The sequence below is a fragment of the Vombatus ursinus genome, unplaced genomic scaffold (genome assembly GCF_900497805.2).
Source record: "Vombatus ursinus unplaced genomic scaffold, bare-nosed wombat genome assembly UNPS02014945.1, whole genome shotgun sequence".
In the NCBI taxonomy this organism is placed as follows: Eukaryota; Metazoa; Chordata; class Mammalia; order Diprotodontia; family Vombatidae; genus Vombatus; species Vombatus ursinus.
This window is the reverse complement of record NW_020954723.1, coordinates 6925071-6949951: the sequence shown is the minus strand read 5'-3', so window position 1 is coordinate 6949951 and position 24881 is coordinate 6925071. Positions and strand designations below refer to the sequence as shown.

At 35.8% G+C, this 24881-nt stretch overlaps 1 protein-coding gene across 1 annotated transcript in view; it reads right to left on the bottom strand.

The window, feature by feature from the left end:
* The window catches only part of EML5 (EMAP like 5), a 182298-nt gene that overhangs the window by 62064 nt on the left and 95353 nt on the right, over positions 1–24881 (bottom strand). Inside the window, exons 19-21 of the mRNA XM_027844842.1 lie at positions 15565–15676; positions 8384–8511; positions 5681–5822 (exon numbers count right to left, since the gene is read on the bottom strand). Coding sequence (XP_027700643.1) covers positions 5681–5822; positions 8384–8511; positions 15565–15676 — 382 coding nt within the window. The remainder of the gene's footprint in view (positions 1–5680; positions 5823–8383; positions 8512–15564; positions 15677–24881) is intronic.

The window sequence follows — 24881 nt, the reverse complement described above, 5'->3', positions numbered from 1 at the left end:
AAAAGCTACAGCTTCTCCTTTTAGGGAAAGACATGCTAGTGACTTCATCCTAGCAGATAATAGAAAGGGACAGCTGGTTCTGAAGAGGCTGGACAGCTGAAGCCCAGCAGATGTCTGCAGAAAACAACCCAACGACCATAAAACCAGTAGAGGTGTACACCCCGCAGAGAACATCAGATGACAGTACCCAAAGTAGTCTTCTTAGAAATAAGTTAATAGATGTAAGTTACTATAGTTGACCTTCACTTTGTGCTATAAACCTAATACAATTATTTAACATTTTGCACTATAGTTACCTGTGTTGCTATCTTTCTCCCTTATCAGACTTGAAGGAAGGAACCCTTTCTTATTTAAACTAAATTTCTTGGAGTAAAGCAAAGTACACTGTACACAGCAGGCAAGTAAATGAGAATTTCTTGTTGTTAAGAAGGGTGAGAAACTGTGAGATCAGGGTGTCTCATGAGTGGACCCCAGTGGGGCAAACGATTTCTCCCTGTTATAAGAACAAGCTGACCTCTGTAGAATTTCCCTTGTATGAACAGGACTATCTTGTACTGATTCCCATAGCTACTGTATACAATCTAGAGGTCATGCTACAGGTGTCAACTCCTGAGGCTACCTTGTACAAATAGGACGGCTATGCCAATAGTGAATGATGCCTGTATGTCACAAAAAACATTTTTTAATGTGCTTCTTTCTCATGTCTAAGACTAATTTCTCTACCAATGCTGTGATCCCATCTATCCTCTCCCACCTCCTGAAGCATCTTGCTTTATCAATTATTCTCATATCACCGCCATATCTTCAATCCTAAATTTCTCTCTTTACCCTGTAATCCCCCTGGAGCAGGGGTGGGGAACCTGTGGCTTTTGAGGCCACATGTGGTCTTTGAGGTCCTTGGGTGAGGCCTTTTGACTGAGTCCAAGTTTTACAGAACAAATCCTTACGTTAAAGGGATTTGTTTTGTGAAGTTTGGCTTCAGTCGAAGGGTCACACTTGAGAATCTATAGGGCAACACTTGGCCTTTAGGCTGCAGGTTCCCCACTCTTCAAGTAACTATTCACTTTCATTTTTCAGTTCTGGAACCAGAGAATTCAGATTCATACAGGAGATAAAACTTGACTTTTGTTCCCTTCTTGCCTTCTTTATTTAAAGTGGGCTAATTTTAGGCAGAGAACAGAAATCCCCTGCACAAATCAGACATTTTTTCCTGGTCCTCTAGATCACATTGGGGCCAGACAAGATGTTCCTTTTTAAGGTCTTAAAGACCTAGCTTTTTCCAGTTCTGTAAAAGATAACCTAGAGGCAGATCCCCAGGTGTAGGGGAGAATTTGTCCATCTGTTAAAGAGCCTGTATGCCTTAGAGAGAAAGGGAAATCAGTAAGCACTTAAAGTCCCGCCTCTACTGGTATCCCAGAGGGAAATGACTGCATGTGTTCCCAAAACAAGGTATCCCTTGTCAAGAGGGAATTCTGCCAAGGGCCTGTTGCAGGCCCAACCCAAAGCCTGTGGCAGGCTTAACAAAGAGTCCAGACAAGCCTTCCCAGCGCTTATGAGACAACTCAATTAGAGGGCGAGGTGAAGGGGAGACTTACCTTGACTGGGAGAAGGTTTGAGACTTCAGACGTGCCCTGTGCTGGGTACCTTAAAATGATGCTGTTTTAGGGGTGCAGGATCCCAAAATACAGAGGTTCAGGGAAGAGTTGTCTGGAAAGAATTTGTGGACTCAAGCAATCTTCCAGTCAAGTGGCAAAAAGTTTACTGTAATGCTATATAGCGAGCAGAGCTCTTTAGAGAACTCCCAAACTAATGGGGGTGATGCTAAAGCTTATACAGAAAAAGAACAGGGAATGGTATGCCAAGTATGCTAATTAAGTAGTGACATACAGTTTCTGTACCTTGGGTGCAGGCATCATTCATTACTGGTGTAGCACCATCCTATTTGTACAAGGTAGCCTCAGGAGTTGACATCTATAGCATGACCTCTAGATTGTATACAGTAGCTATGGGAATCAGTACAAGATAGTCCTATTCATATAAGGGAAACTCTACAGAGGTCAGCATGTTCTTATAACAGGGAGAAATAGTTTGCCTCACTGGGGCCCACTCATGAGTTATTGCCAGAGATAGGGTCTTTGGGCTGGGGAGAGATATGGTCCAAGCACCCCATCAGAAGGACCTTTATCTGTTCAATCAGCTTTATGCAGGACCATAGAGAAACGGTTACAAAACTAAGGATAACTGATTATAATAAGTTAAGTACCTTTTTTCCTGATGTCATTTTTTAAACAGATTATTTAGGAGGCTCATGCCTGTATACTGTGCATATTTTCTTGAAGAAGAGAACTGGAAGGTGTTAGGCATAACAAATGCTGAATATAAGGGAAAAAGAAATAGACGGTATCTTAACAGAAATTGTAGGCTTGCTACCAGTAGGGGAGTACTTCAGAATCCTCAGTTTCTGTGTAGTCAGGATATTGACTGGTTAGAACAAAGTTAAAAACCAATAACAAAAGCTAAAGATAAGAAAGAAGACACTGTGTAAAGTTATAACTCCAAGCTAACCTATGCAAAGGTGCTGTTAACTGAAAAATAGGAAATAGATAAAAGTAAAGATATTGAATCTGATTATTGATATTTCTTAGAGAAGTGTAATCAATAAAAACAACTGCCACTAGAATGACAACATCAAATAAACATTTCATCTCTTTGCCAAATGAAGAAATATAGAGATATTAACCAAGGAAGATAATGGTTTAGAATACAGAGCAATTTGCAAAACATTACAAAGAAGAATGGATGAAAGTAGCAAAGGAAAAGCAAACCTTCAGAAAGTTACAAGTAAGTCATATAATCCTGAGGGTATTTATTTCTGAAAAACTAGAAAACAATAAAGTTGGGAAATTTAACCAATATATCAGCATTACAATAGCAAACTATTCCTGGAAACATCATGTTTAGATTCCAACATCTCAATATTCAATATGCTAACTGAGGAAATGGAAAAAGCACTCCAAAAAATAAAAGTCAGAAGAATGATTGGCCCTGATTTAATGAATACTGTACATGGGAAAGGCATCCTGAAGGAGACTCAGTTGTAAAGGCATGTCAAGATGACGACAGGAAAATATGAAAAGAATAGAAAAGATCGTGGTTGGCACTGTTACGCCACAAACAATAACCAGGACAAGAGTAGCTACTAAACCACATATCTATTTTATCAGCTGTAAAATCTTTACAATAATTCCCATGCACATATCATATGGGTATCCTTGATGAAAACATGAGAAGAGGTAGACTTTTGCAAACAATTTCTCTGTCAGACTACATCCTCAAGGTAAGACAACCGAAAGAGGGGATAAAGAAAACAAATATCTCACTGATATACCGTTTGTTTTTTTTCCTCTTTTTTTTAAATGCACAAGAGTATTTGACTTGGTGGAGCACAATGAAGCCTTAATGTCCCTCATCCAACAAGGTGTCTCTTATATATATGCTAAGGTCACATTAAGATTTCTGATAGATATAAATACAGAGATAATTTTGTTAAACAATTCTCTGATCTTTAGTATCAAGTGAAACATAAAACAGGGAGACATGCTCATCAAAGTTGCTCACTACCACACAAAAGTTCCAAATGGAGTCAGGCTTTCCTATGTGTGATGATCATATTGACAGGACCTCCTCAATGAGATCCAAACAATCACAAAAACAAGTGGATGAAGAATGTTTTTGCCCTGTTATAATATGCAACTCTACATATAGCCCATTAAGTTAATATAGTAGCACATATATGTATTTGTGTATGCATAAACCATACATGTACAATATGTATTGTTGTTCAGTTGTTTTCAGTTGCATCTGACTCTTTGTGACCCCATCATTCGGGATTTTCTTGGCAAAGATTCTGGACTACTTTGCCACTTCCTTCTCCAATTCATTTTACAGATAAGGAAACTGAGGCAAACAGGGTTAAGTGACTTGCCCAGAGTCACACAGCTAGTAAATGTCTGAGGCTAGATTTGAACTCAGGACAATAAGTCTTCCTGACTCCAGGTTCTGCACTCTATTCATTGCGCTACCTAGCTTCCCTACAATAATGTATATGTGTGTTTGTGTGTATGTGTGTGTGTGTGTGTGTGTAATTATACACATAAAATATAGCATATATTGTTTATATATTATACGTGTGTGTGTTTAAGTGTGTGTATATATCCATTGTGTTTCTATTTTTTCAAGATGTTTGAACAGAAAAGGACAACAAATGGGATTGAAATTCAAGAAAAATAAAGACATAATAAGAGAATACCTAGATGTTTTTGGTACAATCAGGTTACCAGATGCAGATAAAAACTACATCTTAGGTTACTGAAATAACTGGCATATGTGATGACTGAGCCCCAGTCAATGATCTTCAAAAGATCATGAAGAATAGGAATGGGGGTGGGGTGTTATGAGATTTGAGGACAAACATCTTGATATTCAAAAGAGGAAAATGAATAGGGTCTATAAGCCATAGGTTACCGAGCTTTATGACTCTGATTCCCAGCAAAATTCTAGAATATATCAATAAAGAGATAGCTGGTGAACAACAGAAAAGGAAGTGGTGATTATATATGGAAAGTAAAGTTTCACTGAGAACAGCTCCTGCCAAACTACCTGCCTTTCTTTTACTTTCCTTATCTTTTCTTCCTCACAGTTGTTAGATGTGTAGTTTGCAAAAAACTAAGTTTTCAGCAAAGTAGCTCGCAAAGTTTCTAATGCTATTCTTGTGGACAAAACAAAGCTATGAGTTAGACAGCATAGTTGGTTTTGGAAATGGATGAATGACCAAATCTCAAGAGCAGTTATTAACAAGTAGAAATCAACTTGGACTAAACTTTTTATTAGAGCACCTAGATAGCAGTTTACATTGACCCTCTGTTGTTTAACAATTTCATTAATGACTTGGATAAAGTGAAAAGATGGCATGCTCACGATATTTGTAGATAACACAAAACTGGGAGAAATAACAACACTATATTAGAGGTCAGGATCCAAAAAGATGTTGACAAGATAGAACAATGAGCTGAATCTAATGAAGTAAAATTTAACAGAGAAAAATGTTAAGTCTTACATGAGTTAAAAAAAAAAAACCTGTTACAAGTACAAGATGGAAGAGGTGTGACTAAAAACTAGTTCACCTGAAAAGGACTCAGGGCTTTTAGTGAATTGCAAGCTCAATATGAATCAACAGTGATATATGGCAGGCAACAAAGCAAAAGCAATCATATACTATCATATATTAAAAGAATCATAGTTTCCAGAAGATGAGAAGTAACACTCTTACTATATTCTTTTAAGATATTTGTGTTCAATTTTAGGAAGGACACTGATGGAGAGAGTCCAGAGAATGCTTCTTGTCCCTAACGTGCAACCATTAGGAGACATGAGTCAAGTTGTGGAGAGGCAGATTTTAGCTTGTTTTAAGGAAAATCTTCCTATCAATAGATATATACACAAAGTGGAATGGGATGCCTTGTGAAGCAGTGGATTCTCTGTCACCTGAGGTGTTAAGGGAAAAGCTGGTTGTTAGACTTTGTGGTAAGGGAGATTTTTAGTCAGGTTTCAACTAGATGGCCTCTGAGGCCTTTTACCACTTTGAGATCGTGATTGTGATTAAAGTGAGCAAATCTCTTACCCTTCTTCAGTTTCCGGACAGCTAACATACAATGGCTAGGAGACAGATCCCATATTCTTAAGGTCTTATCATCACTTACAGTTGCACAAATAGGTAAATGAGGATGGGTAGCTAAACCCCACACATCTCCTTCCATGTGTCCCTACACAGAACATAAAAATAAATTCTAATTCTTTAAATTGTTAGCCTACATATTTAATGACCAAAAATATAATGGAAACACATCTCCATACATAAAATAAACTATTATTTAATTCACAATTATTTGTACCTACTTACATCAATAATTAAAGGAAATGATATAATTAAAACAAAAAAATTTATTTTGCAGTATGTGTATCTCTCTCTCGCTCACTCTCTCGCTCTCCTCAATTAGGATAAATCACTGAAATTTACATTAAAGCTAATTTACATTCCATAAACACATTTAGTGACTAGATGTAAGAAGTAGACTCTGGAATAGCTGCCAAAAAGTTCGGCTTTCTTGTCTCGCCGCACACTTCCAGAATCTTTTAGGTTTTTCCATGAAAGTTTTGGGAAAGAGTTATAGTTATCTCTGATAGTATGAATCTGTACTAAATATAGTACTTTGGCCCTTGCACACATTGTAGATAATGTTGGGAAGTTTAGTGATACTTGAAATTACCAGATAATTATAATACTGTTGGAAAACAGTGAAAACTCTTCCTAACGTGACTTAAATCTTTTTCACTAGCATTAAAGCTTTTTATCTTATCCTTTTCTGAAAAGGCACAGCATATGCATGGGAATATATATTCCTTAAGTTTTCTAGTTCCAAATAAAAGGAACAACATGCAAATGTAATGTGACATTTAAAGCTTTAAATTCTAATGCTTTAAGACTTAAAAATATATGGGATTTATATATGTATGTAAGTATACACACATACACACTTTTTCCACCACTGTAGACTGTAAGCCCTCCTTAATAGTTATAATAGTTAATCTTCACAAACTGCAACTAATAAAATAATGCTTCATTTGCTGGCCAGTCTGGAAACACCCATCTCCTAATTTGGCTAAGACAGTGCTCTGTGTCTGAAAAAATCTGGACATTTTTAAATATACAGTCCTTCACTGGACACTTTTTAATACTTTAGCATTTAAATGCATATTACAGGGTTGAACACATTATTAGAAGTAATACCCTTGCTTGTAACACACAGTTAAGATCTAGTGCACCCTTAAAGAATCCTGCACTTTCCGTGGTGATATTGTATGTCCTTGCACAGAAAGTAGTACTTATGAATTAAATTGCATAAAGTGATATAATGGATAGTATGCACGCAGGAGTCAGCAAGACCTGAATTCAAACCCTGTCTCCCTTAGTAGCTGTGTGATCCTGAGCAAATCACATAATCTCTCTCAGCCCCATTTGTAAAATGGGGGTGATAATGGGTCCTACTTCATAGGATTGTTGTGAAGATCAAGTGAGACAGTATTTGTAAAGAGCTCTGCAAATTTTAAAGTGCTATACAAATGCTAATTATTATTTTTATTATCCTGTGTAACATGCTCATGCTATTATAGCAGTCATTATTACCTCATATTTCTAGTTGGTCACAAGTTATTTGAGCACAAGGAATATATATTATCTTTACTTTGAAATACAATGTCAAGCATATACATAATGGTCTCAGTCTTCAAATATGTAATATTTTATTACTTAAAAAAACTCTTTGGTATGACAGGACAATATGGGTACCATTAAAATAACTAAATTAGCCAGAAAATATATAAAGTTCCCAAATGAAAGGGAATAGAATGGTATAGTGGAAATAATACTCAACTAGGCATCAGAAGACCTGGGTTCAAGTTTCAATTCCAAGACAAACTCATACAACTGTGGATAAGTCGTTTTTACTTCTCTAGGCCCAAGGGTCTCCATCATTAACGTGAGAATGCTAATATCTGTACTATGCACTGGGAGGATCAAATGCAATCATGTAGGTGCTTTTCAATCACAAATCACTACATATATGTAAGCTATCACAATTATTACCAATAATAAAAATTAAGGAAGAAAAAAACCAAGTTTGTGTTAAGAAACATGATCACATTTTAATGAGGAAAAAAGGGGACACCAGAGTTCTATGGCACACAGAAGGCATGTATAAAAAAATTTCCTAAATGGGTAGTAAGATTTTTCTTCATTTACTACCTTCCACATTTTCTTATGTTAAATATATCTTGAAAACTTATATTCCTTAATTTTAAGTTTGAGGAGTAATAAGTTTATATTAATAAGGTTTAAGCAATCTATTTTTATAAATAGTGAAAGAAAAGGTTAAGGTTATGAGTTTCATATAATCAATTAAGAGTTCCAGAAAATATAGTCAGGTTCAAAAATATGGATAAATAAAATAAAACACATGAAATATAAATATAAACTGAATGCCTTTTTTTTAAACCCAATTTCTTTCTTCTCTGGTGATCAGAAATACTTCAATAAAATTATCAGCAACTAGTTTACCCGGCAAAGTATATCATTTATATCAATTCATTTGGTTACTGTATAATCTATATACATTAGTACAGACAAACAAGCATTTCTATCTTTCAGTAATGGCAATTTTCGATTCCTAGGCCATTTTTCTCAGCATCCTATACAGCAGAGCCTCTAATAAATCAAATTACCATTCAAAGGAGTAATAAGAAAAAGTATATTAAAATTTAAAATTACCTGAACCAGCAGAGTAATTGGCCCACTTTTATCTACCTCCAGTATTTCGCCATTCTTTGTACCTACTAAGATATGACCATGTCCTAATGATATGGCACGAATAGAAGGGTTGTCTTCTAAAAGAAGACCTGAAATGTAAAATGGAAGAATTCTAAGTAATATGTTACTTTATAAAAAATACAAAATACTTTCAATTATGATATTTGACCATGACAGTCTCAGATGATGACACAGTGTTCTCTTCCATGTTAAAAGTTCCAACAAACTGGCTATATTTCCCCTCTCTTCACTCAATAAAAACTTACCTAAGAATGAAGCTCTACTATCTTAATTAAAATGGATCTTTTTTAACCTTTACTTATATGGGGTTTTTTATCTTTACTATAATTTTTCTTTCTGGACAGATGATAATGTGGCATAAGACATTCTCTGCCAGCTTCACAAGAGTAGCTTCGCTCATCTCCACTGACCCCAATTCTACCCCAATACCAGGCTTCATTTTTCTCTGCCTATCCCTTCTATTGTGCTGGACAGTCCTTCTATCACTCCATCCTGAACTCATGGGTCTGAAGGAAAGAAGTCTACCTTCACCTGCTTACCCACTGCCATGGCCAGCTTGTTGCCCTAATATGATTATTCAACAACCTCTCCTCTGAAGTTCCTATCTTTCGATTACTACACTCTTATAAGCCTTGGCTTTCATCTATTGAACTCTAGAGGTCTGTCTTTACCTATCTTAATGACCCAGACTGACTCAGTAATTCTGGGTTTTCCATCAAATTGTTACTATGTTTACACTCTGTTGTCAGAGTTCCTTGACTTCACAACTCCAACTGATTCCGTATCTAGTCTATTTCAGCTAGCCATCAACATGGTCAAATATAAGACCTATCACTCAAAACTGCTCCACAATTCAAGACCTGTTTGAAATCAGAAATTCCTCAATCATGTGAGTACTCCTTCCAATGGAGCAGACTGAAACTGATCCAAAACTTTCCATCACAACTACTGTTCATATCCTTCTGTAAATCCTACCCTATTCCTACCCCAGGGTAGGAAAGTACTGTGAACTTTCCATTAGGTTTCTTTACATTATATGAGTAGAGATTACCAATAAAGTACAAAGGCTAACCACTTACTATTCCTCATTCTTGCTACATGACTGGGCCAAGACATCAAACCCTGAAATTTTGTCTTTTATCATAATCATTTGTAATTTTACTGCTTCTATTTCTTTTGTCTCAAACCTATTCTTTACTCTCAGTGCAATCACTGTCACCTCTGCTCTTATTTCACATTATTCCATACTCAGGCTTGACCCAATTGTCAGCTACTGAATTCATGGACTAGTCTTCAATCTTTAATTCCTTATCCCTCCCACCCCACCTTTGACCTTCTACTAGTCCTGTCTGATTAATCTGCCTTATCTGAATAATTCCTATAATTCCCTTTCTTCACTCTTACCCTCAAGCATACAACTATAATAGAGAAAATAATCAAGCTGAGTTGACCAGATATGTACTATTTATCCTCAACTAGGCCTTCACTGCTGTACAGTGATTCTTTTATCAATCTTCTGACTATCACATTTACCATATCTTTTGTCCTAAGCTACCTTATAGCTTCTTAATACAAAACCCCCACTCCATTTCTTTTCTCTCAGCAGATAATCTTGCTTCCTATTTTACTGATATCAGCATGGCACTTTGGAAAATATGCTGGATAGAGAATCATAGGCCCTAGGTTCAAATTCTTGCTCTGCCACTTATTACTTGCATGACTTCGGACATGCCATCCAACTTCTCTGGTCCTTAGTATACTAATATATAAAATGAGATGGCTGACCTAGATGACCTCTAAGGTCCTTTCCATCTCTAAAACCTAAGCTCCTATAATCTAATATCTTTGTCTAGCCAATCTTTTGCCACTCTGAACTCATAAGATGGGATGACTTCCTCCTCACCTATTACTTTCACCTATGTCACTGATACTATCCTCTTCTATCTCCTCCCAGAACTTGCTTCTTCAATTACCTCTTGCCTTTCCAATTTCTTCACAAGTTTGCTCTTTGTTCATAGCTAGAAAAATATGCTCAAGCCTTTTGTTTAAACAAAAGCAACTTCTCTTGAGCAAATTATTCTTTTTCCTTCCCTTCATCGTCAAACTTTTAGAAGGTGTCAACATTTTCTATTTATCCCTCATCTGTCATTAATTAGCTTTGTGACTTTGGGCAAGTCACTCAACCACTCTGGGCCTCAGTTCCCTCATCTGTGATAAGGAGGTTAGGAAAGATGGACTCTTAAGATCCTTTTCAGCTCTACAGTTATGATCTTATGATTTCTAAACTATCTGAAATCTGGAATCTGTCCCCACTGCTCTACTGAAAATGCTTTCTTCAATGTCACTAAAGACTCCTTTATCACAAAACCTAAGCGCCCCTTCTAGTTCTTAGCTTTTTTGACCCCTCACTTGGCTTTTCAGGCATACTGAACACTAATAATTTCTCCTCCTACCTTTCTGACACTTTTTTTCTCTGCCTCCTTCCCTCCTTCCCTCATTCCACATTCTGCTCCCAACCCATAAACTGGTGATATTTTCTTTTTCTTTTTCTCTTTTTGGTGAGGCAGTTGGGGTTAAGTGACTTGCCCAGGTTCCCACCGCTAGTAAGTGTCAAGTGTGTGAGGCCAAATTTGAATTCAGGTCCTGACTCCAAGGCTGGAGCTCTAGCCACTGCACCACCTAACTGCCCCAATTGGCAAAATTTTCAAGGCTCTGTCCTTGGTCTTCTGAAGCTTCCCTCTCCAAACTCTCTTCTTGGCAAAAAGGGAAGATAACTATTTGATGTTGTTAAAAAGTTTCATGCTTTAGGTAGGGCTTGGTCTAGATCAGGGGTGCCTGCAATGGCATACTGATGCTGCCTGGGCAGTAAGCTTCACATCTCTGGTCCAGATGACATTTGAGATCCCTTCTAACTTTAAGAGATTTTATAATCTCATCTATTCCCAAGGCTTCAGTCTCTTGAAAAGACCCCCCACATCTATATTTTTAGCCCTGATTTCTTCCAGAATTCCAGTTTTATATTTGTATTTTTTCCTACATATCACCACCTGGATATTCCATTTGCACCTCAGATCACATGTTTAAAAACTGAATTATCATATTCCATGTCATTCCTTTGCTCTCCTCACTAAGTTCCCTATCTCCTGTCAGCACTATAACTTTACGAGTTACTAAGACTTGAAGGTAAACTTTAATTCTCTGTCATCCCACACATATAATCAGTGGCCCAGTTCAAGATTGGGAAAAACAGTTAAAATAAAAAAAAACTTTGGAGTTTTAAGGAAGAACAAGTTTAACATGGCTCTGCATGGGTATGCCTTGCTCAAAAAGAGCAAACAGGTAAAGGGGTAGAGGGGCACTGGATTCTATTAAAAAGGTACGCTCATTTGAAGAAATTTTTTTAAAAATCGGAAGACAGCATGGTGGAAAACATTTGTTTGAAGAGTAGTGGAAAGAATTTGTCAGACCACCTGAACAGAAAGAGAAAAGAAATGAGCAATTTAAGAAAAAGAACAAATCTGATTACAGAGGCCTGAAATAACAGTGATGGATTTTTTCAATTAATTAGACACCTTCTGCAGCTCACTCTCTGTTAAAAGCAGAACAGGGAATAACTTGCCAACCTACCTTAAGCAAAATTTAATCATTCAAAACCAGTTGAAAGAACAAGGGGAAAATTCCATTGTGTTTGATTCTCACTAAAAGGGAAGAACTGCTTGATAGAGTGGAAATAATGGGACTTTTTAACAGAGTAGAAAAGGAAGGCTGGGAATAATCTAAAATGTACCAAAGATTCTGGGAAAGCGGATATCAACATGTACCTACCACAGGCTAAAATCTACAGGGAAAAGTCAGTTCAAGAGGGATGGAAAATCTCAAGAATGAAACTCTAATGACACAAAAAGAAATAATTCTGATTAGGAAGAAAAATAGGAGTTATCTGAAAAGACTGAAGTAGTTGCACAGAGAACTCACCAACTAACTTTGATTTTAAAATACATGAACAGAAGCAAGGGAGGATAAAAACAAGGGTGGCACAATACTATAAGATTTATGTCAGGAGTGCTAAAATTCAATGAGTTACAGTGGATAAACAAAAAGGTTTTTTTTAAAGCTATATTGAAGGAAAGAGGAGTAGCAAAGAAAAGATGACTGTCATGGGTTCAATCATCATCTCTCTGTAAATAACACCCAGACATGTATATACAGCCCTAATCTCCCTCCTAAGGTCCAGTCCTCCATCACTAGCTGTATATTAGACATTTCAAAATGACAATACCCTGTAAACATCTCAAATTTAATATGTCCTTAGTCATTCCTCACTCTCACTTACCACATATATCCAATCATATCATTTCATTTTTATCTCACAACATCTCTCATATAGACCCTGTTCTCTCCATTGACATAGTTACTACCCTACTTCAGAAGCTGATCACCTCTCATCCAAACTACTGTAAGAAACTCCTAATTGGCCTCCCTGCTTCAAGTCTCTCACCATTCCAAACCATCTTCCACATAGCTGCCAAAATGATTTTTTTTAAAGCACAGGTTTAAACATGTAACATTCACCTCCCCATAATACACACATATTCAGTAAACTCTGGTGGCTCCCTATTATCTCTAAGATCAAATATAAACTTCTCTGTTTGGCCTCGAAAGTTCTCCACAATCTGGCTCTATTCTATACTATATTTCTAGCCTTCTCACACATTACTCCCTTCAATGCACTCTAAGACACAGCCTGCTATTCTTCATATATGACACTCCATCTCTCATTTTTGAATTTGTGCCTGCTGCCCCCATGGTTCTCCCTTTTTACTTTCACTTCTTGGAATCCCTGGTTTCTTTCAAGACTCATTCAAATACTACCTTCTGCATTAGGCCTTTGCTATGCCTCTAACTGCAAATGCCCTTCCCTTCAAGCTAATATTTTTAACTGCTTTATATGATTTTTATACATAATAATATATGTTTAATATATGTATATGTTGGCTACTCCATCAGAAAGTAAGATCCTTGAAGGAAAGGCCTCTTTCACTTTTGTCTTCACCTTTTCAGAGCCTGGAACACAGTAGGCATTTATTGAATGCTTGATTGACAGAACGAGACAAAGATGACTGAGAAAAGAGATAAGAAAAAGATGTTCTCAAACTCCTGGCCTTCTCAACGAGGTGGGCCTGGACAGGGAGGAAGGGAGAGAATTTGGAACTCAAAGTTTTAAAAATGTATGTTAAAAATTGTTTTTACATGTAACTGAGGAACATAAAAATAAAATACAACATATAGAAACAAAAAAAGACAAAGATGTTCAATTTTCATTCTGCTTCTGGTTTTTTCCTTCTGCAAAGGTAATACCCTTTCAGCTGAACAAAAAATGGCTAACACAAAAAAAGATACCAAATAAAAATCAAATAGCAAAAGAGATGAATTCAAGTCATCTGACTGAGTTGAACCATCTTCTCTGGTACTGAAAAAAGCAGAATATGTGATTGCTAAGTGGTTGTAAATGATCTTTAAAAGATTACAGAGAAAAGGAGATGTAATGCAGTACTGGGAAGAAATAAGCATTACCCTGATTTTCCAAAAAGGGATATCTATAAACAACAGGCCAGTGAATTTAACTTTGATTCCTGGCAAAATGGTTACTGAATAGACAGAAAAGGAAGTGATGATGATCAGATGGTTTCAGCAACAACAGATCATGCCAAAGTACATTATTTCCTTTTTCACATTACTAAACTGGTAAATAAGAGGAATGATAAAGATATCATTCATACAGATTTTAGGATGCCATTTATAGTTAGGCTATTCTTGTAGATAAGATGGAGAGATGTGGGCTAAATGATAAGACAATCAGATGACTTTGGAAATGGTTGAATGGAGAGTAGTCTTCAATATCAACTTAGAAGGATATTTCTAGTGGATAACCTCAGGAATTTGTACTTGGTCCTAAGCTATTTAATATTTTCTATTAATTACTTAACTGAAGGCATAGATGACATCTTTATCAAATATGCAGATGGCACAAAGCTGGGAGAGCTAGCTAATATTGTGAATGATGGTCAAGATCGAAAAAGCTTGATGGGCTACAGCACTGGGATATATCAAATTAGATGAAATTTAAGATGGATGAATGAAAAGTCCTACTAGAGTTGAAAAAAAAATCTTTTCAACTAGAAGTCAGTTAAAAAGTAATTTGAGGAACATATGTGTGCGTGGGGGGAGGGGTTAGTGGACTGCAAATGCAATATGAGTTAACAGAATAATATGGCAACCTAAAAGCTGATGTAATATTAATTTTCATTAACAGACTCATAACTGTCAGAATCAAATAGTGAAAATCTCTCTATATTCTGCCCTGATCCAACCACATGTGGAATAAAATACTCATTATCACAGTCGACAATTTAGGAATGGCAATCATAAGCTACAGAACAGGGCAACCAGAATAAAGAAAAGCTTTGAGTCTAAGCCATATGAGGATCCGGAAGGAAATGCAGATATTTAGTCTGAATAAAATTTGATGAAAGAGGGAATATGATATCTGTCTTCACATCTGAAAAGTGGTCTTTTGGAAGATGGATTAGACTCAGTCTGTTTGGCCTGAGGTAGAAGAATTGGCAACAATGGGTAGAAGTCGTAAAACGGAAAATTTAGGTCTGATGTCCCAAAAATCTTCCTAACAATCAGTTATACAAAAGTGGAATGGATTTTTTTCAAAATGTTCTGGGTTTCATCTCATTTTGGGTCGTTAAAACTGAAATTCTGTGGTTCTATATTTAAGGTTTGTTCATTTTTATCTATATTTTGTGGAAGACTAGAGTCATACAGAGATGTCAAGCAGACAAGAAAGCTACTAACTATGTGATGGATGTATTCAAGTGACTACTGCTCCTTAAAAAAACAGAAAAAATTTTTTAATTAACTTTTGTAGTGATGTGCTAAATTAGAACTATGAATTGACACATCATTCTTAAAATAACTATATGGAGCATTTCAATATAAGACCACCATGAACCTAGAACCTCTACATTATGCCTCTTTTAAAGACAAAAAATACCAATGAGAAAAACATGTGTAGCTATTAAAATCTATTAAGTACACTAAATTTAGATCACCTTTAGATCCTGGAGCTAAAGAAGCTCTTTTGATGGCATAGGTTTTGAGGCACCTTTCAAAGGAATCATCCCAGAGAGCCACTACTCCATCCTTTCCTCCAGTTACAAAGCCCTGTAAAAATCAAAATGTATAATTAAGTTGCATGAGTTTTGAAAGCAAATGTGTGTATAATTCTTATCTCCTTTATTAGATTGTATTCTCCCTGACAGCAAGAATTTATCTCATTCATCTCATTTATCCTGGGACCTAGCACAGTATCTTGCACATGTGCTTAATTTTATTGAACAAATTAGTTTTATAAGTGGTTTATGAATCTTAGAAATGCATAAACATGGATTAGTCTTCAATCTTTAATTCCTTATCCCTCCCACCCCACCTTTGACTTTCTACTAGTCCTGTCTGATTAATCTGCCTTCTCTGAATAATTCCTATAATTTCCATTCTTCACTCTTACCCTCAAGCATACAACATGAAAACCATGTAAGTAATAGTGTAGAAATAAAAATGTAATATACTGTTATAAAACAGAGGAAGCCAATGTTCCATGATGGTTAAGAGATGCTACTGCCAGTTATGTGTCAAACCAAAGCACAGTTTACCAATCCAGCAGCAGCAGGGTTCTATAATGTTGAATATGAGATAAATGATATAAAGCATGTATTCCAAAGATCCACTATTTTCCTTGACTGGCTCTCCCTCCCTCCACCAACGCAGCTCAATCACATACCTTCAGTACCTTAGGAGCTTCTGTGGCTGAAAAATTCATCACCTTGTGCCAAGTGACAAACCTCTTTGACCTTAGGCTACTTTCTCACATATCAAACATGCAATCTATTTCCAAGACTTTACTTGAAGTTTGGTAGAATCTACTAGAAGTTTTGTTTCAAAGACACAGCCTTCAAAAACTTCACACATAATGAGGCATAAGAACAAGATATGAGATAATTACCTAAATTAAAATGGTTAGAGGCCCATTTTCCTCTCATCTTTCATAAACATATTCTGCAAAAGATTTTACTTTCTGAGAGATTCAAGGATCTTTTAGCTATCAAGGACTTATTAAAAGTAAACTCTGACAAGGTCTGGAAGTGTAATTTAATCAATACAAGAAGTCCAAGATCGTGTTTTCCTCTTTAATGAGCAGGAAAGGAAGATAAAAGAATCAAATTTAAAATAACTACTTGGGAGCCTACTTGCCAAGACACAAACAGGAAATACATGAACATTATGACAAAACATTCTTTACACAAATAAAGCAAAGTCTAAATAATTGAAGAAATATTGATTACTCAAGGTGAGCCAATAGAATAAAACAATACTACTTAAAATTAATTTACTTATTCAGTGTTACAACAATCAAACTACCAAAGAATTACTTCATTACTTATAGCTAAAAACAAACAAAAAACTAACAAAATTCATTTAGAAGAAGAAAAGGTCTAGAACGTCAAGGGATAAAAAGAGACCTAGCAGTACCAGGTACAAAGCAGTAATCATCAAAACAACATGGCACTACACCAGAAATACAGAGATTGGTTTATCAGGGGAACAGATTGAGAACAATATATAGAAACAAACGAGCACGGTAGCCTAGTGATACATAAACATCTCAAATCATGTACCAGGATAAGCTCCAAATGGTATATGAATTAGACATAAAGGGTGACATATTAAAAAAATCAGAAGAAGAAAGAAATTCATGACCAAACAAGAAATGAAGATGACAGGAGGTAAAACAGATGATTCTGATTACATACAATTAAAAAGATTTGTGTACAAACAAAACCAATGTGACTAAAATTAGAAGAAAAGCAGGTAAAAAATCTTTGCAACAAATTTCTCTGAAAAAGGTCCCGTCTCAAGGATATATAAAAAACTATTCAAATTTATAAAAATAAGAACAATTCCTCAACTGATAAAATTTAAAAACATTTTATCTTTCCCAACTGCATGTAAAGCTAATTTTTAACATTCTTTTAAAAAATTTTTGAGTTCTGAATTCTCTCCCTCCCTCTCTTCATCTCTCCTCTAGATAGTGAGCAATTTAATACAAGTTATACATGTGCAATCATGCAAAACATACTTCCATATTAGTCATGTTGTGAAAGCAAACACAAACCAAAAAAAAAAAAAAACCAACCATAAAAAATAACGTGAAAAATAGCATACTTCGATCTGCACTCAGATTCCATCAGTTCTTTCTATGGAAGTGGATAGCATTTTTCATCATGAGTCCTCATGATTGCATATAGCTGAGAACAGCAAAGTCATTCATAGTTGATAATCACACTAATCATACCACACCGCTGTTACTGTGTACAAGACTCTCCTGGTTCTGCTTACTTCACTCTGCATTAGTTTATGTAAGTCTTTCCATGTTTTCTGAAATTATCCTCCTTGTAATTTCTTATAGCATAGTAATATTCTATCACAATCAAATACCACAACTTACTCAGTCATTCCCTAATTGATGGGTATCCCCGCAATTTCTAATTCTATGCCACCACAAAAAGAGCTGCTATAAATATTTTTGTACAAATAGGTCCTTTCCCCTCCTTTTTAAAAAAATCTCTTTGGGTTACAGACCTAGTAGTAGTATTGCTGGGTCAAAGGGTAGGCACAGTTTTACAGCCCTTTGGGCATAGTTCCAAACTGCTCTCTAGAATGGTTGGATCAGTTCGCAACTTCACCAACAACACATTAATGTCCCAGTTTTCCCACATTCCCTCCAACATCTATCCATTCTCATTTTCCATCATATTAGCAAATCTGGATAGGTGTGAGGTACTACCTCAAAGTTGTCTTAATTCACATTTCTCTAATCAAAAGTGACTTAGAGCATCTTTTCATGACTATAGATAGCTTTGACTTCTTCATCTGAAAACTACCTGTTCGAATTCTTTGACCATTTATCAACTGGGGAATGACTTGCATTCTTATAAATCTGACTCAGTTCTCTATATATTTGAGAAATCAGAAACACTAGCTGTAAAAATTGTTTCCCAGCTTTCTTCTTTCTTTCTAATCTTGGTTGCAGTGGTTTTGTTTGTGCAAAACCTTTTTAGTTTAATATAATCAAAATTATCAATTTACTCTTATAATGCTCTCTATCTCACGTTTGGTTATAAATTCCTCCCTTATCCACAGAAGTCACAGGTAAACTATTCCATGCTTCTCTAATTTGCCCACAGTACCAATTTTGTGTTTAAATCATGTACCCATTTTGACCGTATCTTAATATACAGTGTGAGATGTAGGTCTCTAACTACTTTCTGCCAAACTGTTTTCCAGTTTTCCCAAGTTTTTTCAAATGTTGAGTTTTTGTCCCAAAAGCTTTGATTTTTAAGTTTATCAAATACTAGATTACTATGGTCACTTAGTAATCTCATTGACAGTATCATACTTACACTTTTTGCATCAATATTCATTAGGTAAATTGGTCTATAGCTTTCTTTCTTTGTTTTGGCTCTTCCTGTTTTAGTTATCAGCACCATATCTGTGTCATAAAAGGAATTTGGTAGGACTCCTTCTTTACCTATTTTTTTCCAGATGCTTTATACAGCACTAGAATTAAATATTCTTTACATGTTTGGCAAAATTCACTTGTGAATCTATCTTGCCCTTGATGGCTCATTCACTTTCTTTCTCTAAGGTGGGGTTATGTAAGTATTCTATTTCCTCTTCTGCTAATCTGGGCAATTTCTATTTTTATAAACATTCATCCATTTTGCTTAGATTGGCATATTTTGTGGTATATAATTGGGCAAAACACTCCTAATAATTGCTTTAATTTATTATTCATTGGCAGTGAATTCACCCTTTTTATTTTTGATATTGGTAATCTGATTTCACTTTTTAAATTAAATTAACCAATGATTTATCTATTTTATTGATTTTTTCATAAAACCAACTCCTAATTTCATTTATTAGTTGAATAGTTTTCTTACGTTCAATTTTATTAATCTCTCCTTTGATCTTCAGGATTTCCAATTTGGTATTTAACTGAGTACTTTTAATTTGTTCTTTTTCTAGTTTTTTAAGTTGCATGCCCAAATAATTGCTCTGCTCTATGTTCTACTGATGAGATTTAGAGATATTTAGAGATTTAGAGACATAATTTTTCCCTGATGTACTGCTTTGGCTGCATACCACAAATTTTGGTTTGCTGTATCATTGTTGTCCTTCTCTTTGATGAAATTATTGACGGTTTCTATAATTTGCTCTTTGACACACACATTCTTTAGGATTAGATTATTTAGTTTCCAATTAATTTTTAATCTTTCTTTCTCTGGGCAAGTCGCTTAACCTTGATTAGCCCTTCCCCCCCCCCAAAAAAAACCCAAAAATAGTGTAGCATTCTGGTTTTTAAATCTACTCAGTTTCCATTTTATGGGTGAATTCAATCCATTCACATTCACCATTATGATTACTGTGTATTTACCACTATCATATTTTCTCAACTTATCCTTGTCTCTCCTTCTCTTTCCTTTCACCCTGCCTCTCCTCACCAGTGTTTTGCTTCCGCCTTCCCCAACCTGACCTCTCTTTGATCACTCTTCCCCTTCTCATATCCCTTTCCCCTCCTACTTCCCTATAAGTTGAGAGATTTCAAACTGAGTGTTTTTTTAATTCCCTCTTTGAGCCAATTCTGATGAGAGTAAGGTTCAAATATTGCCCCCCCACTCTACCTTCCCCTCCACTGTACCAGCTCTTTTGTACCTCTTTTATGTGAGATAATTTACCCCATTCTACCTTTCCCTTCCCTGTTCTCCCAATGTATCCCTCTCACTACTTAATTTTGTTTTTTGTATATCATCCCATCATAGTCAACCTACACCTGTGTCCTCTGTCTGTATATACTGCTTTTAACGGCCCTAATAGTGATAAGATTCTTAAGAGTTATAAGTATTATCTTCCCATGTAGGTATGTAAACAAATAGTTTAATCTTACTGAATCTATGTTTTCTCTTTCCTATCTATCTTTTTACCCTTCTCTTGAATCTCATACTTGAAAATCAAATTTTTCTGTTCAGTTCTGGTCTTTTCTTTAGGAATGTTTGAAAGTCCTTTATTTCACTGAAGATCCGTTGTTTCTGCTCAAGGATTATACTCAATTTTGCTGGGTAGGTGATTCTTGGCTCTAATTTCAGCTCCTTTGCCTTCCAGAATATCATATTCCAAGCTCTCTGATCCTTTAACACAGAAGCTGCTAAATCCTGTGTAATGCTGACTGTGGCTCCATGATATTTAAACCGCCACTTGCCCAATTCTTTTTGGCTGCTTGAAGTATTTTCTTATTGGCCTAGAAACTCTGAAATTTGGCTATTATTCCTCAGAGTTTTCATTTTGGGATCTCTTTCAGGAGGTGATTGGTAGATTGTTTCAATTTCCTTTTCACCTTTTGGTTCTAGGATATCAGGGCAGTTTTCCTTGATAATTTCTTGAAATATAATGTATAGGCTCTTTTATTGATCATAGCTTTTAGGTAGTCCAATACTTCTTAAATTATCTCTCCTTGATCTATTTTCTATGTCACTTGTTTTCCAATGAAATATTGATCATTTTCTTCTATTTTTTTCAAGCTCTTGATTTTGTTTTATTGTTCCTTGATGTCTCATGGATTCATTAGCCTCCACTTGCCCAATTCTAATTTTTTAAGAAATTATTTTCTTCATTAAGCTTTTGTATCTCCTTTTCCATTTGTTCAATTCTACTTTTTAAGGGAGTTGTTTTCTTCAGTGAATTTTTATACATCTTTTCTATTTTTTTTATGATTCCTTTACCGTTCACTTTTTTCATGATTCTCTTGCATCACTCTCACTTCTTTTCCTGATTTTTCTCCTACCTCTCTTAATTTATTTTTAATATACTTTTTGAGATTCTAAGAGTTTTTATTGGGCCTGACACCAACTTACATTTTTCTTAAAGGCTTCACATTGTAGCCACTTTTTGACATTGTTGTCTTCTTCTGAGTTTGTGTTTTTATTTTCCCTGTCACCATATTAACTTTCTATGGGCAGATTATTTTTTATTGTTTGCTCATTTTCCCAGACTATTTCTTGACTTTTAATTTTATATTAAAGTTGGGCTGAGGTGTACTATCTCAGGTGTCAGGTTTTTCATGCTGCTGTTTTCAGAGCTAATTTGAGGGATCTATAAGTTTTTGGTTCTTCTAAGGTGGCATGATTTAAGGGGAGGGGGGATATGGTCACTGCTCTCCAGGCCTGTGCTCTGGATTCTGCATAACCATAAGCACTCTTTTCCACCCTGGGCCTATGACTAAGATCACTGCTCCCCTGAGTCTCCACATTCTAGTGTGCCGGTATTCCTCCTCACCCTGAAATCGTGACCCAAGTCTCTGACCTGAATCCCTATTTCAGCAATGCAAGAGTTCTGCACCTAGTGCCAGTAAAGTGTACCCTATAATCTCTTTCTGACCAACTGTTCAGCTCCCTTACTATCTGTGGGCTGAGAGCTCTGGGAGTTGATGCTGTGGATTCAGTTGCCCCCAAGGCCTGCACTAGCTTGCTGAGGGGCACTGAGCCTTGATGCTGGCTTGAACCAGGTGGAAGGCCTCACTGCTGGCTTGCTGTGGAGCAGGCTGCTGCTGGCTTGCACAGGATGCCTGTGCTGAACTGTGGTCCACCCTCACCTCAGTGAGACAGACTTTTCCTGTCAACCTTCCAAATTGTCTTGGGTTGGAAAATTATTTCACTCCATCCTTTTTGTTGGTTCTGCCACTCCAGAATTCGTTTTGAGGTGTTATTTTAAAGTTACTTGTGGGAGAATTTGGGAGAACTCAAGCTAGTTCTTGCCTTACTCCCCCATCATGGCTCTGTCCTCTCCAATTAATAAATTGTTGAAAGATATGAACAGGTACTTTTCAGGAGAAGAAATTCAAGCTATCATATTCATCCATATGAAAAGATGCTCTAAATTACCAATAATTAGAGAAATGAAAATTAATACAATAATGATCTAGTCAACAAACATTTATTAAGTACCTACTAAATGCCAGGCAATGTGCTAAATGCTGGGGATACAAAGAAAGGTAAAAAATAGTCCCTGACCTCATGAAACTTACAGTGTAATGAGGGAGACAACTTGAAAACAAAAATAAACAAAATACATACAAGAAAAATTAGAGGTAATTACCAAAGGGAAGGCACTAAGGGGTGGCAAAACATTTCTTATAGTAAGTAGGATTTTACCTGAGACATAAAGGAATCCAAGGAAGTTAGATGGCCAGATCAGCAAAGTTGACAAAAAAAAGGAAAATGAAAAATGCAAGATGGGCTTTGGGAAAACAGGGACATTACTGCACTTTTGGTGGAACTGTTAAATGGTCCAGCCATTTGGGCAATTTGGAACTATGCACTCCAAATTATTAAACTGTGCACACCCTTTACACTGGATATACAATTAGGTTTCTTCTGTGAAGAGATAAAAGAAAAAAGGATCTAATATGTACAAATATATTTATTAACAGCTTTTTTTATAGCAAAGAATAAGAAACTAGGCAAATTCCATCAAGTTGAGGAATGGCTGATCAAATTATGGAATATTAATGTGATAGAATACTATTGTGCCATAAGAAATGATGAATGAGTTGGTATCAGAGAAAGCTGGGGAAACTTGTAACAACTGATGCAAAGTGAAGTGAACAGAAACAGGAGAAAAATGTATATAATAACAACATCACTGTAAAGGCAAGCAACTTAGACTTTAGAACTCTCATCAAGGCAATGGCCAACTATGATTCCAGAGAAATCTTGATGAAACCCGATATCCATTTCCTGACCGAGAGGTGATGGCCTTAGAGTACAGATTGCAACTTTTTATTGTTAAAAAAATAGGACCAATGGAGGATTTGTTTTGTTAACTAGACATTTTTATATAGTGGTTTTATTTCTCTTCCTTAAAAAGTGTGTGTGGGAGAATGAAAGAAAAGTTACATTTTTGTTGACTTAAATTTTTTGAATTAATTTTAAAAAACAAGGCATCAGAGAAGAAATTAAAACAGAAAGAATAAACTACAAGCCATCCTATTTATTTTAATTACTTAACTACTTTCCCAATTCAATCCTCACTTTGATAGCAGATTCATTTTCAAGAGCAGCCATTACATAGTTAGTTTTCAAATAGCACTATTTCACTATGTAATTTATCAGAACTACACAATCTCAATAACACCAAGAAAATAACCCTCTAAGAAAACTTTTGCTTGAAAATTTTGCACAGTAACATTTCTTAACAAATAATTTTTAAGTCTAAATAAAAGTGAACCTAGGAAAGTATAATTTGTACCCCCCAAAATGAGCATATGAATTACGTGGAATCACATAGGAGAATATAGGAGTTGGAAAAAGACTCAGATGTCATCCAATTCAACTTGCACTAAACAAAGAATCCTTTTAAAACATTTTAGTCAAGCAGTTATCTGTCCTCCACTTGATGATGTGAAGATGACAGGAAGATGCCTTCCCAAGACAGCCCACTGCACTGTACTCCTCAATAGCTCTAAGAGACAGCAGTCTGTTCCCTGCTTTAAGTCCAAATATGTCTCTCTACAACCTCTGCCCATTGTTCCAAGGTCTGCCTTCTGTGCCCAAACAGAATAAGTCCAATCTCTCCTTCCCATGACAGCTACTCAAACACTCAAAGGCAGAAACTATGCACTTTCCCCATCTAAGACAAACATATTCAGTTCCTTCAAGTGATCCTTACTCATCATGATCTCAAGACTCCTCATCACCCTAGCTACCCGCCTCTGGATGCTTTCTAGGTCCTCAATGTTATCAGCAATATTATGTATACATATGGATATATATATATATATATGTGTGTGTGTGTGTGTGTGTATACATATTTATGTATATATATACACACACATATGTGTGTACACATAGGAAGTTAGAAAGAATACACATACAGAGACAGATCTCTAGTGGAGTGTACATGGCATCTGTCTTTGGCTCTGCACTATTTAAAACTTTCAACCATCACTTCGAGGCATAAATGACATCCATATCAAATCTGCAGATGATTCAAACCTGAGAGGGACAGCTAAGACTCTGGAAAAGAGAGTCATAATCCAAAAAAAATTTGACAAGATAAAATGATAGCCTGAATGTGATAAGATGAAAGGTCAAATTTAATAGCAACAACTGTGGTCACACAGGTTTAAAAAACATACTCACAAGTATAATAAGGGTAGGCATTGCCAGATAGAAGTTTGAAAAAGATAAAGAGTTTTAGTGGACAGAAAGCTAAATATTTTTATCAACAATGTAATCTGATATTCAAGAATGCTAAT